This window comes from Amborella trichopoda, chromosome 4 (assembly GCF_054954075.1).
Source record: "Amborella trichopoda isolate Santa Cruz 75 chromosome 4, AtrichopodaSantaCruz75HAP2 v2.0, whole genome shotgun sequence".
Lineage (NCBI taxonomy): Eukaryota > Viridiplantae > Streptophyta > Magnoliopsida > Amborellales > Amborellaceae > Amborella > Amborella trichopoda.
The window spans coordinates 55,055,280-55,072,875 of NC_142339.1; the positions used below are offsets into that span (position 1 = coordinate 55,055,280).

At 36.6% G+C, this 17,596-nt stretch overlaps 2 protein-coding genes across 2 annotated transcripts; one reads left to right on the forward strand and one right to left on the reverse strand.

The window, feature by feature from the left end:
- The first annotated feature begins 1,099 nt into the window (after positions 1-1,099).
- On the forward strand, positions 1,100-9,851 carry LOC18422130 (ENTH/VHS family protein). Its single transcript, XM_006826951.4, has 9 exons — positions 1,100-1,304; positions 1,504-1,548; positions 2,414-2,530; positions 4,384-4,631; positions 5,352-5,507; positions 5,732-5,888; positions 6,269-6,411; positions 6,558-6,593; positions 9,020-9,851. Exons 3-9 carry the CDS (start codon positions 2,455-2,457, stop codon positions 9,656-9,658), a joined length of 1,455 nt encoding a protein of 484 aa, XP_006827014.1. The 5' UTR covers positions 1,100-1,304; positions 1,504-1,548; positions 2,414-2,454; the 3' UTR covers positions 9,659-9,851.
- Positions 9,852-12,350: 2,499 nt separating this feature from the next.
- On the reverse strand, positions 12,351-17,125 carry LOC18422149 (thioredoxin domain-containing protein PLP3B). The gene is made up of 8 exons (XM_006826952.4): positions 16,863-17,125; positions 14,185-14,259; positions 14,051-14,098; positions 13,754-13,896; positions 13,558-13,630; positions 13,421-13,482; positions 12,900-12,997; positions 12,351-12,784 (listed from the first exon to the last, which is right to left on the reverse strand). Exons 1-8 carry the CDS (start codon positions 16,944-16,946, stop codon positions 12,681-12,683), a joined length of 687 nt encoding a protein of 228 aa, XP_006827015.1. The 5' UTR covers positions 16,947-17,125; the 3' UTR covers positions 12,351-12,680.
- Between the last annotated feature and the right edge of the window lie 471 nt (positions 17,126-17,596).

Here is a 17,596-nt window from a genome sequence, read left to right on the forward strand (position 1 = left end):
AGTAGGTTCACCCAAGATTTTTCCTACAATATATATAGCAAGATTGAACATAGACCGTCCAATTTTTGAAGCGCGAGATCTACATGTTATAAAAAGTCAAAATTCAATTTTTTTTGAAAAAAATCATTTAGTAATTCTTAGGTGGTTTCCAAAAATTTTATATTGAAAAAATGCTCCCATCGTTTGAGTGAGGGATTAGGGGCAAGTGTTGCTTCACCAACCTTAGCACCTATACTATATGGTTTTGTAGGATCATACTATGTAGCTACTCCCTCACGCAAACACCTATTTGAAAATATTATGTTATTCTAAAACTTTGAGAGCCACGTAAGAACTACTAGACGATTATTTTTAAAATAAAACTTTGAATTTTGAGTTATGTGAAACTCATATCTAGTTCTTAAAAAATTGAACAGCCTCTATTCAATCTTGAAGCATTATTATTTTTAGTATATGGAGATTTATTTTACTTTATTATTAAAATTACTTTATGGCCCGTATAAATTACGTATCCAAAATTTGAAATCTAAAAAGGTAGTTTCAGCATATATTATATCATAGGAGTAATGACTATCAATGTTATCAAATTCGTTTTGCTTTGGCCAGATTCGGACCGTTTTGAGCTGTTTCGGTCAAATTCGAACCACTTCGGGTTTGCTTTGGATATGCTATGGCAATCAAAGAAATAGCTCTATAAATGTATTTTTTAATATATATATATTTTTTATTTTTATTTTTTTTCATTACTTATATATATTCTATATATAAATATTTAATTTATTTATACCAAATTAAAAAAAAATCCAAAGTCTTCTTTCGAATCGGCCGAAGCACTGAATAGCTTCATTTTTTTCATCAACCTGAGGAAGACTCCGAAACGAATCCGAAAACATTGATGAATACTGTACTCCGGCGGGAGTACAAAATATTTTGGCATAATATTATATCTTTGGCCTAATATTTAGTATCTTTGGTAGTCCCCGCTTCTCTCTCTCTCTCCTTGGTAATCACATCCTGTGTCTCTATTGTGCTCGTTCCCACCGCTCTATCACAACAAAAGCATTTGCACTTTCTACTCCCACCTCTCTCTCTTCCCTTTGTAACATTCACAGTCACAGTCACATTCACTCAGAAACGCACGCGTGGTGGTGCGCATGGTGGCTCGAACGTGGTCTTGCTGCTGCAATTAGTACATACCTAAATCTTCGCAGGAGAGCATCTAGGAGTAGGACGCAGCGGTGCACGTGAACGCTAATGAACCTTAAATCCAATTCCAGGACCCCCATGTTTCGCTTTCATTACTTGTGAGTTCCCAAAATAACTCTCTCTAACCCCTCCTTTATTAGTTTCATAACTTGTAAGCCCCCTAACATCTCTGATTTCTCTCTCTCTCTCTCTCTCTCTCTAACCCCTTCTGTATCAGTTTCATTTCTTGTAAGCCCCCCTAACATCTCTGATTTCTCTCTCTGTCTACCTCTTCTCTACTTTCACTTGCAAAACTAGGGTTTGCAGCTTTATTTCAGCAGAACACAAAGTGAACCAGAACAGGTGCGCACAATAACTTTGCTTATTTTCTCTTCCAGTATTTTGCCCTAATCGTACTGGATCTTTGCTCTTTTTGCCTGCTCTTCACAAATTCTATGTTATTTTCTTTATATTTGTCGCATTCTTTTTCTGGTAAATTTTCCCACTCTTTTACCCTTTTTTGTTATATATATATATATACATATATATACTATGTTCAATTCATATTTATTCAATACATCAATTATTGATGGCAAACCTGTTGATTGATATGAATCTGCTTCTCCTAAGTACTTGAACTAGGATATGTGATCCTTTTGGCCATTTATGTGCAAATTTATTGCTTATGTTCTTCATCTTTTTCTGAGTATACGTACCAAATCTTGTTCAAAATATGAAATGATTCTCTGCAGCGCCTGATTGAAGTAATGAGAATCGTAGTCCAGTTCGAATGGAATTCAAGAAGTCCAGTTCGAATCGTAGTCCACCTAGCCTAGAGCCCATTCCCCCATGTAATTATAAAGAAAGTTTATTAAAGAAAGTTTATGATTCAAGCATTCATTCTTCTTTCGTCAAAATGATAAACAAAGTTTATTATTTAATTTTAGTGATAAAAAAAAAGGTTGTTGTTTCATCATAGAATGTCCTGGCCAATTTCTAAGGTATGGTACCTGTTCCACGTTGTGCGGGATTTTTTTTTCCCTTTATCTATATCTTATCTTTTATTTTGAATTTGGCGGTTAATAAAGAGTAAATAACTATTGTTTTGAAAGTTATTATTCCTATGTCCTATTTTTGTTCTTTCTTGTTGTTATATTTATGTGATCAAGAACTTAGTTTCTGTTATCTGAAAAATATTATTGTCTCTAATTATGACTGTCTAACACAGGGAGCTTTTAGGTATATGAAAAGAGCATTTGGAAAGGCGGAATGAATAGTGTATTTAATGAACAGATATTGGCTGATAAGCTTTCCAAGCTCAACAATTCACAACAGAGCATTGAAAGTATCCTTATATCACATGTATTTATTTTTATTGGACTAGATCTTGTTGCTTCTTATGAATTCATTTCTCTAAGTAGATTAAACTAAGAAACGACCTGTAGTTTGGGCCTAAATACCCCAGAATTGTTATATGCAACATTATTTGCTTAGTATGATGGTACACCATTGACTATTTGATTATGAGCACTATTCATAAAATTTATGATTCGAGATGGAGCTCCACGATAGCGTTTTCTGTAACTCCCAGCGTTAACTGTATGCATTATCCTCTCGTTTGAGTTTTTGATAGCTAATTATCTGTACAGTTTTGAGAGTTGGTCAATATATTCATGGACAGTGTCACTGTGGTGTTTATGAATAAGCTTTATTTGCATAAGAGCACAATGGGGAATGTTGTGAGAATTTGTCACATCAGGGGAATAATTGATTGGTGTAATTTATCTGTGATCCAAGATTTTTGTTATGAGAATTGGGAGCCAATCCGACCATGGTAGTCAAGTGAAATGGAATTTACTTCAAAGTATATATCTCTGGGTCATGCTGTACGTCATTTGTTTCAAGTTTAACAAGAGGTGCAAGAAACTACCAATTGCATGTGAGGTGCACGTCTCATGCCTTACAGGAGCGGTTTTGTGGTTGCCAGCTTGATTTGCATGCTCTTTTTGTGAGTTAGTGAGGTGCACATCTGTTCTCACTGTAATCCAAAGGCTTGAAGGGTTTTGTCATCTTAAGTCCACACAAGCTTTGTAGTTCCCCAGCCCTTTATTTGTGAGTAAGTGCAAATTCGCAGTTTTTGTCCTCTTTTCACGAGGATCTGTCTTGGTAGTTGGAGTATAAACTAGCCATCCGAACTCAGAGCTACTACTCAAGAACTGTGCAGTCTTCGCTCTAGAACCCTTGTTTAAGTTTTGCCATGTAAGTAACAAGCTTTCTTCTCATATGATGAACAGATTCAAATCTGACAAGGAGAATTTCGACATTTATACATAATATTACGATTGGTTGGATCCTAACAAGATGCTTTTTCTTTAACATGGAGCCATTGTTCTTCCTACAACCAAAGTATTGACCAAAGTACTGTTCTATTGAGATGGCGATTATCTATTCGATTAAATCTTAGTATTATAGAAAAGGAGAAGCTTCTTGAACTTGCCAAAAGTTTTCTATGGATCAAAGCTGTTCTTGTTGGTGTTTGCAGAAAGACAAGAAAAAGTTGACGAAATGGACAGGAAATTTACTGCTACCATGGTTTTATCAATCCCGTAAACTTTGTCCTGAAGGTTCACCTGTACAGCCATTCAATTTGTTCTGTCATTTAACAATCTCTATTGCCAGTCAATCATTGGCAGTTGTCTCAAAATCATGACTCGTTTTATTGATAAAGAAGAAAAATATTCTTACTTGCTTCTTCCTCTGCGTTTACTTTCTCATTTGAAACACTCGGCCTTTGATCATTTATATGAATCAATAAACTTTCCAATGTCTTCAATGATAAACACCAGTTACAAGAAAACAAAATGAATGATAATTGGATTCTACAGAGTGCTTAGTTAAAAAAAAAAGAAATGCTAGCTAAAATGCTCAACAACCCCCCCCCCCCCCCCGCCCCCCTCTTGTACCCCGACAGACCCCGTATACACAACACATACAAATATAGATTATTATGTTCCTCTTTCATTCTTTTCTTTTTTACATTTTTCGGAATTCATGGTAGTTGTTCTTTTATTTATGGCTCTATACAATTATCTTTGTATGGCGTAATATGGCTTAAATCTCGTAGAATCCCATTCTTTATGAGTAAGCCTTCAAGTTTAGTTGTTTATGTAGAGTTTCTTGCCTTGACTCAAAACCCAGCATTATCACATTGGTGTATTTTTCACCGAAAGAAGGCAAAGCAGGTAGTGGAAACATGGGAGAAGCAGTTTAATAATTCTCTCAAAGAGCATCGGGTTCCTTTCCTCTATCTTGCAAATGACATCTTGCAGAATAGCAGGCGCAAAGGAAATGAGTTTGTGGTTGAGTTTTGGAAGGTTCTCCCTGCAGCCCTCAAGTACGTCATTGAAAATGGCGGTGACCATGGAAAGGTTGTGGTGTCCAGACTGGTATAGTTCTCCTCATTTCTTCTGTTGTACACTCAAGTGTAAATGACTATTAATTTTCTGAGTTACGAAATCTAGTGTACATGACTACTAGTTTCTTCAATTGTGAGATCTAGTGGTTGCTAGAGCTTTACGGCATCTCGTATCAATGGCTTAAGTTCTTGTTTATCCACATTGTCCCTATCATTTCCTTTCTAGAATTTTTCTCCTGAGAAGTGCTCAAAGTTTGGTAACCATTTTCATATTTAAGGGTGTGTTGATGGAACCATAGAAAATTATCACTTGATGGAAGACACCATTCGTTGATCTTTGCGTTTATTAGATGCTACACTTGGGTGTTCATTCAATACACTTTTACAATGAAATGAACACAGCAATAACTCGGTCTGCCGCTATTCTGATAGGAATATATGGTTAGAAGTTTTATGATGGACCCATGTTTCCTTACCTATGATAGTCATCCAAAATGAAACATCTCATAGGCTGTGACATTTTGTCATCGTTTTACCTGCTGCGTCTGTTGTGTGTTGTGTGTTGTGTATGCTGATTCACATGCAGTTATGTAGTTGAGTTTTCTGTAAGATAGACAATCCTGTAAGTCAGCCTAGAGTCTATGGTTGAGTGGATAGCTGGTTAAGTTGCATAAAAGTTTCTATGCTAAGGTGCCGAGTTGTTAAGAGTAGCATGACTGACATCAAACTGGTGCTTGAAAAACATTTATAGGTTAATATCTGGGAAGAAAGGAAAGTATTTGGATCTCGTGGGAAGAACCTCAAGGAAGACATGCTTGGAAAAGATCCTCCTCCTCCTCTGGAGCTTAATTCCAAGAGTTCACGTTCAGTACGGATAGTAAGAAGAGATCCGCATTCCATAAAAATTGTAAGGAATTGACCCACTTTGAACTCCTCTTCTTGAGGGTCTTACTACCTTCTTCATGCATATATTTCTACAGTAGTTTTCTATTTTCATTTTGAGCTCTATTTTTTTTATTTTATTTTTATTTTTGATGGTTAGCAATATAAGCTACTTTATCACATGATCATTTTTCTATTCTATGTTAAGACTTTCAGATAAAGCTCACTTTTCACTTCTTTTTGTACCAGAAATTGGCTATTGGAGGTACCCCAGAGAAAATAGTATCAGCGTTTCAGTCTGTGCACAATGAACATGCCAATGAAGAGACGGCTCTAAATAAATGCAAGACTGCGGTTCGGCGAGTGGGAAAGATGGAGAAGGATGTTGACAATGCTTGTGTGCAAGGTAAGGATTTTAGGACAATTATACGCTCTTTGGTTGCTGTTTGTCTTTTGGCTCTTGTCCTGCTCTGCATAACGTTGTGGTCTCTGGATTGTGCCTTTTGTGTTGTGGAGTGTTATCTGAAAATCTTGACTTCTCTCTGCTTTTCTTTCTTCAATCTTTCTTATAAATCATGTTCTATGTTCATGTTTGAAGCAAAATGTCAACTGCTACTCAAGGCAACCTCTCTTTTGCTACTGTTCTGAACCTCTTGCAATCTGTAGATAAACAACTCGGGGCTATTTATAGCTAAAACATTATGAGCTCAGCTGGTTTACACAAACATCTGAAGATATTCTGGGTGTGCTGTTTAAAGATGGCAATTTTACTCTTATTTTTTCCAGGTGGTGATCCACAACGTACTACCTTGGCTAATGAGCTACAGGAACAAGAAACCCTTTTAAAACAATGCATTGAGCAACTTGAAACGGTTGAATCAAATAGAGCTGCTTTGGTGTCTCAGTTAAGAGAAGCACTCAATGACCAGGTTTGGGATTAAATAAATAGTTATATTTTCTTTTTGTAGAATCTGTTACATTATTTGTGATCAGACCGAAAATTTTGTTTTGCATTTATGAAATAGAGTTCTGTCAAGTTTGATGTTCTCACTTCTCACTGAATCAATTTGGTCAGGAATCTAAACTGGAGCATGTTCGCACACAATTGCAGGTCAGTCTTTTTATGTCCATTCTTTCTTGGAGATTGCGCTCTTGGAGATTGTCTTCTTCATAGATTTCTTTTTTTTGATGAGCAGCTTTTATCATTGGGTGATGCTCAGGGGCTCAAACCCCACACCATGTGGAGGGTCTCTACATGTTCCTATACAGTCTAGATGATTGTTTATTCAGAGTCTGTGTTGTTTGACTAGGTTGCGTTCATTTTGCGATTCATGCATGGTCTTGATTGGTTATGTCATACCAACAGTACGTGCCATGTTTGAAACCCATTGCTGATCTACCCGAAAAACAAACAATTGTCGTGTTCATTTTGCAACTGGCTTATCTCCATGCGTAATTGTGCCAGAAAATATGTTTGTGCTTGTAATGACTTTTTTTTTAATCATGCATTGTGTTGAAATCAAATAAGAGTCACTAGAGAACTGTTTTGGGAGAATTGAATCAATAGCATCTGGCATTTGCACTAATATAAGTTGAAAACATCAATGGGCTATCTCCAACTGGTTTTTGTTCTATTGAAGAAATTATTTATTTATTGAAGATGTCCTTTTCAGTTCAATAGATCTTATATGGTGCTGGTATTGGGACTTCAGGCTAGTGCAGTCAATCTGTTAGTTATGGTTTCATTGACTTTTACCTGAGTGAGGAATGACCCACAAGATCAATTACTAGTCACAATAGCTTCTATAAAATGGAGGTCTATTTATAACGCTGTTTTTATTAGTATCAATGTCAAATCTGGGGTTGTAAGATCATTTTTCGTTTTGATAAGCTAGCCCGAGGCTTGTCTCCTTGTCCTCTTCAGTAAATTGGCACCGTGGTTGCCTAATGTGGCATGGTATGAAAGCTGGGTGTGTCGGATATTGATGTTAAGATTGGAAATTGATTCATCAAACCGGAAAACTGTGCGGGATGGGGAAATGCAATAAGGTAGCAGGAAAACACCTGTCATCCTTATAATACCTGTTGACTTAAAGGAGGCAGATGGAAACAACAAAGGATGTTTGATGGAACTATATAGGGTTCAGACACATCATTTTGTACCCAACAGGTCGAAGTGATGCTTAGGTCTTTTAGTTTATAATATGCGTCACCTCCTTTCCTACAAATACTTGGTGCCAAAATATCAGAGCCTACTTGCTTTTACAAAAACCAACATTTAAATCTTCCAAGCTCGAAAGCAAAGTTTTATAGTTCTCGAGAGATTTTTTGATAGTTTGAAAGAAACCAAGGATTGTATTCTAATAGCTCTATTGTGGTACGTTGAGTTACACTCTGGACAGGCTAATGAGAGTGTTGACTCTCTTGCTCCTAGGGTGTTGGGTATATGAAGAGAAAAACCAGCATTTAAAATCTTCCAAAGGTTGAAAGCAAAGTCTTATAGTTCTAAAGAATTTTCGGTAGTTTGAAGAAACCAAGGATTGTATTCTAATAGCTCTATTATAGTAAGTTGAGTTACGTTCCGGACGGGCTAATGAGATTGTTGACTCTCTTGCTTCTAGGGTGTTGGGTATATGGAGAGCTAGTTATCTGGAGGATATTCTCAGTCTCTAGTAATTTTTGAAGTGTTAAGGAAACAAGATTCTTTTCAGAAACAAATTTCATAAATGCTCTCTCTCTCTCTCTCTCTCTCTCTCTCTCTCTCTCTCTCTCTCTCTCTCTCTCTCTCTCTCTCTCTCTCTCTCTCTCTCTCTCTGTGTGTGTGTGTGTTAGAATTACCATAGTTGTTCTTTTAAATATGGGTGTGGTTTCTATAAGGTTGGAACCATAAACAATCCAATTAAGGCGCACCTCCAAATTTTACTTTAAATTTTGGTGAAAAAATTCTTAGGATTATCTCAAAATCTATTTTCATATCTAATTATAAAATTTTAAACTCCAAAAATGGTTAAAATCTAACAGATCTGTAAATATATGAAAATCTTGAAAATGGATGGTCTAGATAATGTATTGCAAGATGCACTATTTCTGGGACTCAAAATCTTTTTTTTCTTTCATAGTCATACATCTCAACTTTGAGATGATCAATTAGAGGGTTTTACAACATTAAAACAACTTTTTCTTATGGACTTTTTATGTGCATCTGTAATTCTATAGAATGAACAAGGACAATTTTGTCATTAGAGAGGGTATTGTTGATATTTTCACGAAAAGACAAGGAAATTATGAAGTAAAGTTCCAAGTACTTTATTATACAAATGCCCTTTTATTTTGGTGATTTCATTATATTGCAATGACATGGTGACATAAAATCACTCCCCATATGTGTGTGTCATATTGTCTCTTTAACTTGTTCTGTCTCTACGTCCATCTGTTGAGTATAATGCCAATTATGAGATATTTTGATAAAAATAAAATAGATACTTGCCTAGACATGTCTCAAACTTATTCTCGGCCTCTATTATCTATCTGTTGCAGGTTGCACATGCCCAAAGTGAGCAAGCAAGCAACATGCGGCAGTGCCTCCTAAATGGTGGGGTCCCCGTCCCCACCCAAGCGCGTGCCACATCGACCCCCACCAATCAACCAACAAGCCTCACCTATCTGTCACCATCAACAACCACCCAAAAAACTCCATCTGAGGTAGCAGCTGAGGTCGCAGCCAAGCTTGCAGCCTCAACCTCTTCAGCTCAGATGCTCTCCTCTGTCCTCTCCTCCTTTGCGGCTGAAGAAGCAGCTTCTTCTCAACCCCCAGAGAAGCGAACAAAGCTTGATAAACCAATGCCAGTTCCTGATAGCACAGGGGGCACCGCATATTTCACAATACAAGTACCTGTTATCCAAGGCCAAACACCTCCTCCCCAACAACCACAACATCAACAACAACAGCAACAACAACATTATGTTCAAGCACCAATGGTTCCTTATGCTTATGCGACAAATTTGCCTCCACCTCCTCCACCTCCATTGCCGACTCATATGGTTGGAATGGTTAGGCCTGCACCACCGGGTCCACCTGGCTCAGCCATGATGCATCAGCATCCGCGTCAGCCTCACATGATTGGGTACTATGGCCATATCCTGTCTCAACCCAATGGTGGGATTGCTCCTCGATAACTATGATGCGAGTTCATGGATTTGAACACGGGTTTGGTGAGCTTGAATTTTTTCTATGGCCTGTAGTTTGTGCCTTCTGCCCTTATTCTTGGAATTTGAGATGGGGGTGTGAATTTAGGTCATGTTGTATTATGTTGAATGATGTGGGACAATTTATGGGGAAGAATGTGAAATATCTTTTTTCTTTTGAGAATTTTTTAAATTTTATGATAACATGTGGGTCGTGGCTGAGTTATCAGGGGTGCCTTGGGATTGGAGGGGAAGTCTGGCATTTCAGTGAAGGTCGATGCGTTTTCATTCTTGAATACACGGGGATAATGGGTCAGTTTTTGAGTTTTAGGATTAAGATATTGTTATTACTTTTTCTTTACAGGTCTAGTCTAAACCATGGCAAAGCCATTTGCGCTTCTGAGAAATTGGGCAGGAAGCTCTAAAAATGGTTCAAATCCGACCGAAGTTGGGTCCATTGAATTGGAGAGTACAGATTGCATGTTAAGATGGCGATCAAATGACGTACTTTTAGGGCTTCAATTTCATTTTTTCTCCAGGACAAGCTTTGCAGATTTTTGAGGTCGCAATAATATGATATATGGAAAAATAAAGGCTTATCATATATTTTTGGGCTGAGGCCCCAAGCTCACCATTTAATCATTCTTTTCGTTTAAGCATACGATTTCAATCAAAATGTAAAGAACACTTTTCCACAATTTCCATGTAAAATAAATACTATCTCGCCACATCATCATTATCATCCAATCCTTATACCAGCTGTTATCCAATCTTAATATCAGCTGTTTATGGTGCGTTACACAAAATCCATTCTACTCTATTAAGAGGCATGCCGTTGGTCAGACTAAATAAAACTATCTCATTAAAGATGAAAAAGAGGTGCTACTGGCCACTACCATTAATATTGGTTGTTGAGATTAGCACTTCCCTTGTCATGGAAGTTCAATGGTACAACTAAAATTTGAGATGTATTGAAATTGCATTTCAAGCCTAAACTTAGTTCCTGTAATGTACGACTACGAAAGTAAGTGGCTTTAAAACAGGGATTCTATTATTATATTAAGTGGCTTTATATGAATTATTTGTTGGTCGAGTGTTTCTCAAAAAAAAATTTCTGAGATGAACTTACAAACAAATTTGTATATAAGTTTTATCTTTTTGAAAAGAAGTTTTTACTTTACCCAAAGTAATTTGCTAAAAATTATATTTTTTAGCCCGAAATAATTAAAAATAGAAGGTTAAATAATTAAAGAAATCTTTTTATAAAGAGCTGTGGCTCTAAACAATCAAATTAGAGTGCACCTCAAAAATTTCATTAGAACAGATTGTTTTGACGCCCAAATATCCTCAAATTGATCATCTCGACATCAAGATGCATGGAAATGAGAAAAAAGTGGATTTCGAGTTTTGGAAATAGTGTATCTTTTAATGCACTTTTTGACCGTCAATTTTTAAGATTTTCAAATTTTCATAGATGTGCTCGATCTACACTATTTTTTTAAGCATAAAATTTTATAATTACAGATAAAAATATATTTTAAGGGTATCACAAAGATTTCCAGCATTGAAACCACATTTCTCCATACTATTTGAAAATGCGTTTTACTTTGATTGTTTAGAGCTTCGGCCCTGTACAAATCGCACCCATAATTATTATGGACCGAATACGTAGCTGACAAAATAATATTACGCTTAGTATATTAACCTTAAATGAAGTAGTCTACTCCTACAGACAATTAAATATATTAGTTTTGATGGAGCTTCTTCCCTTTGTAATCTTCTGATGTGGAGATTCAAATCAAACTGAAATAGAGAGCCTCTATAAGCAATTCCCACCATAAATACTTTTAGAGGCCTAACAATCCTATTATGATGTCCACCTTTGAGCCTTGGGAATAAATTTTCTTCGGGATTATATACTTATAAAACCAACACTTTTAGTACAAGGAGCTCACAATAATCCAACAGCTTGAGGTATATCACAGAGTTAAAAAAAAATTATTTTGGAATTTATACTGCATCAATTACACGCCCCGATTCATCCAATTTCACATCTAACAATCAATTATGATTGTGAGTACCTTATACTAAAAGCAAATGGTATGGTCTTGCAGTATATATTTCCAATTTCCTTGTAGTTAAGGTGGTGTTCCCCAATTTTGAGAATATAACATTGCTTAATGGCCAGAGGCAGTTCCGGGGTCTCGTAGATAGCGGTTGCCAAAACATAAAGTTCCAATATGGCTTCTTCAAAACGTCCGAACATGGCCAAAGAGCGCACGTAGTGAAAAAAATGATAGTGGCCAGTTACAGTAGGTTATCATGAAGGGAATTCCTATCTTTTTTCACTACCTCACATGTAGCCCCAACAGAGAAAAAATATGACATCAGCCATTACAGAAGTTGCAAACGGCATTTCTTTTTCCACTATCCCATGTAGAACCTGTATAGGATCTCTCGATCTCTGTCGAATTCACAGTGCCCAATCATAGACTCACTCACTCTCCATACCCGTTTGCTGTCTCATGGACCCATATGCCCATATGCAAATACACAACACAAATGCTTCTAAGAGACTGCATAACCAATCTCAACTCTTACCACCAAAAATAGAACTCCAAAAAACTCACGTTTACTCATTAATACCAAAAAAAGAAATCCAAAAAACTCATGTTTAAAAATGTTTGGGGAAAATAAATTCATGACGATTATATGAAATGAGCTACATTTCCAACCAAGTGGACCAACAACATCTACTGTCTTTCTTCAATATTCTGTTACAACTTAAACCATCAGGAGGCATGGTATGAGACAAGTAACAACAGGCAGGTTACCCCTTACCACAATTGCATCATCCATGAGACATGGTATTTCATGTTTGTCCATTCAAGAAAACATGTAAACAAGGTGACTTATGTTTGTCCATTGAAGAAACATGTGAATCGAATTGGTTCAGCTACCATTTGTGAGATTTACATTTTGCCCTGAGATTGCTGATAGCCCCTTCTAGTCGTCAATCGGAATCTGAGTCATAAACTGCAGAGGATCTAACTGTTCTTCGGTTGCTTTTCACTTCTTCATCTTCATCTTTGTCTTCCTTATTTTCCTCTATTATCCCTAAATAAAAATGTGAGCCATCGGTGAGTTGAAGAGAGAAATAAATAAGAAACGAGCAGCTCAAAGTTATATACTAGTTCATGCATCAAACGAATAAGCAAACTCCAATAAGTACCTTTCTTTATAAGAAGATTTTCAAGAGCTTTTGTTGTGAAATCATCTTTACCACCCAAATCTTGAAAACCGACCAGCCTATCTACAGCAATGCCCTTTCTGAGAGGTAAGAAAAGCATATGATTTAGTCCTGAATTCATGATGATTCAAGAGGCTTGAGAAAATACTAAATTCGGTGCTAATCAGCACTATTTTAAAACCAAATCACAATCTAAGGCCTAACACAAACCCAGTGCAGAGAATTGACAGGCAGGCACCAAACATGCCAGCTTTATTAAAATAAGAGGCATTGTACAGAGACAACTAGCACAATAACAAAACCCACCATCAAAGTCCACCTAAAATTTAGAGCTGCAGCCAAACTATCCAAAACTCATATTTCCTTCTGAAGCATAAATAGCATAGAAAGATTAAAAACAAAATGATACATAAGAAGAATACAAAGATTACAGAAAATATGGACATGAATCATGGAGGGTAATGGACTAAAAGCAAGAGAAAATCAGAAAAATAATCTCTCACCTAAACAATATGACACAAGGCAGAGTTCTAACTGCCAGTTTGTTAACAAAGAAGGGAGCATTCTGCACAGATAAAATGCAGCAGTAAGTTTCCCAGGGGAGGGAGAGAAAACCATTAAGAAGGTTTAGATAACTAGCCTCTGCATCAAGCTTGATGAACTTAGTATCAACATGCCTTGGAGCAAGTGACTTCAAATGTTTATCTACTATCCTACACGAGGTCATATAAGAAAGACCGGTCAAGATTGGACAAGTAATTACCTTCTAACCCGTTCGTGAAAAGGGAGAAGAAGATAAGCCATAATGGGCGGTGAAATAAAGGACACCCTCTTACTTGCAACGGTAAAACTCCTTATGGTAGAAGTGACAAATTACTTTCTCGCTTCCAGTAACTTCACCCAAAAAATCCCCTTCTGTTACCTCTCGACATTCTCCATGACCCTTCCTTTGTAGGGCTTCTCGCTTCTCAGCTTCTTTCTGTAGAAAGCTTTCTGTTTTTTAACAAGTTGTGTATCTAGGAAAGAAAGTCCCGATATTTATGTCTTCATATCTTCATATGTGAAGGCTTATAAGTGCATAAAACATGAGTAATACAAACATTAGTTGAGGAGAATGAGAAAATAAATTGAACCTTGAGTGCTGCAATCCTGTCAGCATGTAACCTCTCCAGCTCGGGATCCTGAGATTTTAGATCAGTTTGTAAATGCTTTCTTTTGTTTACGAATCATAAAATGATTAAGGTATTCCTCCATAAATTTAACTCACGTCCATTAGTTCGTCCAAATCAACCTCTTGATCAGCCGCACTAGAAGCCTGGGGCTTCTGCTGAGCAAGCAATTCCTGTAAAGGCAAACAAATTGTAACATAAGATGCAAAAAGAAAATTTTGGCAATCAGCATCATTCAAATCAAGGAATTAAATGATCAACTCTTAGGTTATGAACACAATTACAAATGCCAGTGTACTTGGTTAGCACTGGAACCTTTCTTCTTGCTTGAGCTGAAGCAACACAACCATCAATGGCCTTAGATGCTTATGCTTTTGTTTAAAAAAAAACTACTTTATTGGTGTGTATGATACACCATAAGTAACCACCTTCTTTAATGCCTTTGAATAAAGAAATTGTTTTATCTATGTTTCTACATTGTTGTTTCAGAAGTGATTAAGGGTTTGAAACCACTAGACATAAGATAGAACAATAAAGTAGGTCTATGATTTCATGTTTCTGGTGAGTCCATTCTCTTTGTGACCTGACTTTGCATGCCGCGGCGACCTTACATGTCAGATCCTCCTCATTTGTTCTCTGAACAACCCTCTTCTGACCTGTTTACCTTTCTGATATGATCCAAATTGAGTTCAAGTCCCTTCTAGGAAGGCTTCTCTATCCTATTACCCTATACTCATCTCTTCACTCTGCACCATTACCTTCAAATTCCTCACAAAGTCGTTGACCCCATCTTCACAAATATTGTCCTAACAATCACCCAAGAACTCATAGTAACATACGTTTATGTTTCACAACCACGAACGTCCCTCCATAAAATCCATCTCTAATTTAGGAAATACCATTATTACTCCCACAACACTTGCTGCAGAACAGAAAAATGCAGATTACAAAGAACTGTCCCCAACTTAGTAAAATAACCATCATCATCATCATCCAAGCCTTATCCCAACTATTGCAGGTCGGCTACACGAATCCTGTTATGTCATTTTGCTCTATCAAGGTCCATACCCTTAGTCAGACCCATAGGTTCAGGCTTCATGAAAAGATGTGGCAAAGTTTTACACTGGTTCCCTAACTAACACAACTCTCCTCCTTTATTTGGGTTGTGACAGCCATGACCGGCTTGGGACTAGTAATGGCGGAGTTAGTAAAATCCATAACAATCCACACAAAAAAATTTCAAATTTCATGATTACTCCCCCATTGATGGGATAGTTTGTTAACGTTCTCAAATTCCGATTTAGTTGGTTAAAATACCAAAACCCCATGGTTACTTAGTACTTAAATGATGTCAATTCCATTATAAATGAAGGAAGGAAGAAAGCAGTTAAGTACTATGAAAACCATGACCCCTCAACTATATGTAAAGGTAACTATACTGCTCATCATACCTCCTAAGAAAATAACCCAAGAGCTCTAGGAGAATAGAGCTCCACTGCTTCATGCTTTTCCAACCAATTATAATTGTAGTCATTGTTGTAAGCTTTTCCCTTGCATTTCCACATCCAAGTATTTTTCAGCTGCTATTTCATGAGGAAGATTTTTCACATGCAAGTAAGACTCAAGGACTATTAAGATGTTAATAGTTCGTGGGCTTTGCCATCGAGAGGATATTCATAACACCTGATGATTTATCGCTTTTCTTTCCATCACTCAATCACAAACAATTTCCTCAGAGAACTTAGTACAAAAAATAGCTGACCACCTAATAGGCTCTAATCAGTAAGAACTCACATTATGGCCGAGAGCCAAAGGATTCTAGCCACAAGCGCCAAGAGAACATCAACCAGGGTCCTCAATGCAAAGGAAAAGTAAAAAGATCAAGAATGCCACCCTTTTATAAATACAAAGATTTTTGCTGGCTATCTATACTTCCAGTAACCTTCGAAAGAGCAAACAAACACTTGTTCTCACCTCAACCTCATTTTCTTCCGGTTCATTTTCATATTATTGCCTAAATGGCTATCGGATACTCAGTGTAACTTTGGAAACCTGATAACATAAGATCCACTGATATTTCTGCCGAGGTTTCAAAAATGATTTGTTAGATTAGTACTAAATCTCAAACTGGTAAACATCATTAAAAAATAAGGTAGAATTTTGGGAAACATATCGACCGAATGGATTGAAGTGTTACGCCTTGTCCAAGTCAATTTGTGGTGGAAATGAGTACATTGTGGCCATCAGCCAAATGCATGTTAAGGAACAGATCACAGAATATAAGCAATACATTCAAACATACACTCCTAAAAAAAGTTTCATATAAACCCATAGCTTCAAAATGAAAGTTAGATATCCCCAATCCCTATAAATTCAACAATTGGGCTCCAATTTTAAGTGTAAAAAAACCTAATTTCTTACTAAACAATGCAGCTTCCCAAATAAAAAGACCAAAACATTAATACAAATCGATGAACAAATCTTTGATCCCAAACCCATTAATACTTCAATTCACAATCAAGATACAAGTAATGGGTACAAATATCCACACCAACTGATACATCATGTCAAATTGAAGAATTCCGACACATAAATAAGCGCCATATATATCTTATTAAATGAAAAATAACTTGAAGCGGATGGATCCAAAAGAATAAAATATACAATCTGAGAATGAGAAATTGAAAAGAATTGTCTTTAAAAAGGAATAAATTTGCCTCTGCTAAAAATTTAATGGAATGCAATCAGGCAGGGGTAAGAATGAGTTAAGATCTACCTTTTGATAGTTTCTTGCCGCCGCAGCCATGACATTTCCAAAGGCCAAACCGGACATTTTCGAACGAAATGCTTCTGGATCCATCTCTCTGTCTACAATTGCTCCGTAAAGCCTTTAAACCCCCGTCTCTCTCTCAGGGCAATTGATGAGTCTCTCTCTCAGGGCAATTGATGAGTCTCTCTCTCAGGGCAATTGATGAAGAAACCCTGTAAACTTACTCACTCTCTCTCTCTCTCTCTCTCTCAAACCCTCTAAAACTCCCACTCTCTCTCTCTCTCTCAGCCTATAACGCGATTGATCCATCCACTCACTCCCTTAAAGTATGAATGAACAAACTGCGCGCCCAATCCCGCATATGTAGAAATACGGGCCTCTTAATAAACAATTTTTTTGAGATGGATTTTAATACTTAATTTTTAAGTACATGTAATCTCTAAAATGGAGATTATGAATATGAAAAAAAAAATATATTTTAAAAATTAGAAATAATAATTATAGTAAGAAAACCTACTTGCATTCCTCTTTAACATGGATGTTTTATACTTTCTAGACCTTATATGTAGAAATGCGATCCAACCAGTATGAAACAATTTTCCTTTTGTGCGACCTTATATAAACTTTTTACTCGTCACCTAAAATGGACGAAACTTGAAATTGCTTCTAGCCATCGGATCTTAATTGAATGGTTAAAGGTATATATTATTACCTAAATTTTAATTTTTAAAAAAGTAGTA